This window comes from Diabrotica virgifera, chromosome 9, assembly GCF_917563875.1.
Source record: "Diabrotica virgifera virgifera chromosome 9, PGI_DIABVI_V3a".
Taxonomy (NCBI): Eukaryota; Metazoa; Arthropoda; class Insecta; order Coleoptera; family Chrysomelidae; genus Diabrotica; species Diabrotica virgifera.
This window is the reverse complement of record NC_065451.1, coordinates 140,231,905-140,234,153: the sequence shown is the minus strand read 5'-3', so window position 1 is coordinate 140,234,153 and position 2,249 is coordinate 140,231,905. Positions and strand designations below refer to the sequence as shown.

General features: G+C 35.6%; 1 protein-coding gene across 1 annotated transcript; it reads left to right on the top strand.

The window, feature by feature from the left end:
- The first annotated feature begins 700 nt into the window (after positions 1-700).
- Positions 701-1,336, top strand: LOC126891466 (jerky protein homolog-like). The gene has a single exon (XM_050660643.1). The coding sequence runs from the start codon at positions 701-703 to the stop codon at positions 1,334-1,336; it is 636 nt and encodes a 211-aa protein (XP_050516600.1).
- Positions 1,337-2,249: the final 913 nt, after the last annotated feature.

The window sequence follows — 2,249 nt, the reverse complement described above, 5'->3', positions numbered from 1 at the left end:
ACAGGGAACTCCGGTGTCAGGACCGATTTGCATGACGAAAGCAAAGTTTTTTTTGAAGCTCTCGGCATGGAAGGGGACTTCGACGCATCATCTGGTTGGTTCACGCGATTCAAACAGAGACACGGAATCCAGGATGTTTCTGCAAAACGAAAAATTTTAAGTGGTGACATTGACGCTGCTAATCAGTTTAAAGCGGAATTTCAAAAATTTGTGGAGGACGAGGGACTATTGCATGAAAAAATTTACAACGCAGATGAATCGGGGTTGTACTGGAAATGTCTACCCACCCGGACTCTAGCATTTAAAAAGGAGCGTAATACACCGGGATACAAAGCTTCGAAAGAGCGCATAACAATTATGACCTGCGCTAACGCAACTGGGAAACATAAATTGCCCTTACTTGTGATCGGAAAATCAAAGAAACCTAGATCTTTTAAGGGCACTGAGGCCAAAAATTTACCGGTAGACTATTTTCATCAAAAGGAAATGCTTGGATGAATTGCGAAATATTTAAATCTTGGTTTGACTCCAAATTTGTACCGGAGGTAAAAAACACTTAAAAGCTAATGGTATTCATCAGAAAGCTGTACTTCTCTTGGACAACGCACCTTCCCATCCTAGTGCAACAACTTTAAGATCACCTGATGGAAAAATCTTCGTGAAATATATGCCTCCCAATGTTACGGCAATGATACAACCAATGGACCAAGGCGTTATTTCTTCTCTGAAACGTAACTATCGCTCAGCTATCCTTCAGAAAAGAATAGAAGAAGGGAACGACCTCAAGAGCTTTTGGAAGGACTTCACAATCTTAGATGCCATCTACGAAGTACGATCTGTTTGGGAAAAAACCAAACCGCTTACTATCGTACGATCTTGGAAAAAAATCATGCCCGACATTTGTGAAGACGATGACTTTCTAGGATTTGATGAGACTGATTTTGTTGTTAAAAATATCACTGAAGCTATAAAAGATGTGCCAGGAGGAGAGGAAATGGACGGAGAAAATATACTGCAGTGGTTGGATTGTGATGCGGAAGATCAAGGGTATGAGCAGCTGACAGATGAGCAGATTGTAAACAAGATAACAGGTGGAGTTGGGGAGGACGAGAGTGAAAGTGATGAGGAGGGGGGGTCACGCGATCAACAACAAACAACTGTGTCGCAGAGTGCTGCATTGGCGAGTGTGGAACAGCTGCTTGAGTACGTTGAGAGTCAAGAAGATGCTCCAATCGCAGACAAAATTGTGTTACGAAACATAAGAAGTAGAATCAAAAAGAGATGTTTCTCTGTTCAAAAACAGAAAACTGTTACGGATTATTTTGAAAGAAAGTAATTCACGCTAGTTTGTACCTTGTAAATATTTTTTTACATATTTGAAAGTACGTACTGTTATTGTTCATATTCTTGGTATTTACAGTAACGTGTTTTATTGTGTTACAATATGTATGTGTGTTATTCATGTGATTATTGTCAAATACAACATTCAGGTATGTTTTAATGCAATATAAATACGTTAATTACACCATTTAATAGTGTTTTGCATTTTAATACCCTTTCCTGTTAAATTTATAGTATTTTGCGGATTAACCGCGATATTACGTATCCGGGAAGCCTTAACCCTACTTTATCCCGGTTAATCGGGAGTTGAGTGTAAAAGTTAAACGACAGTTGTTATTACACTTAGTTCAAAATTCCGGTTTTATATTAATCTTTATTTTTATTAAAAACTTTTAATTTTACTACACATTTTTGTAATCTATATTCTTCTGTGATCTTTTGTAATTTTTTCTCCTTATTTATTGTTTATTGGTAGTGTGCAAATGTGCAAATAATTAAATAAAGTGTAATTTTACTACACATTTTTGTAATCTATATTCTTCTATGTGAACTTTTGTAATTTTTTCTCCTTATTTATTGTTTATTAGTAGTGTGCAAATATGCAAATAATTAAATAAAGTGTACTTTGGCTCTTAATTTATACCTGCAGTATGCGTTATTTGTAATTAGTATTAAAATGATTTTCATATTTCACCCAAGAACATTCCATTGTTTTATCTAAACTACTTATCTAAAAATGATTTCTATATTTTACCCAACCACAACAAACGATTGTTTTATCTAAACTATTTGTTTTAAATTTTTATAGTTAATTGTAGTTGGACGTTGAAATCTGTCAACGCGCGCATCATTTGTTTCACGGAAATAGAATATAACTTTCTTGTCACCTTACGGCGACCTAAAGTATA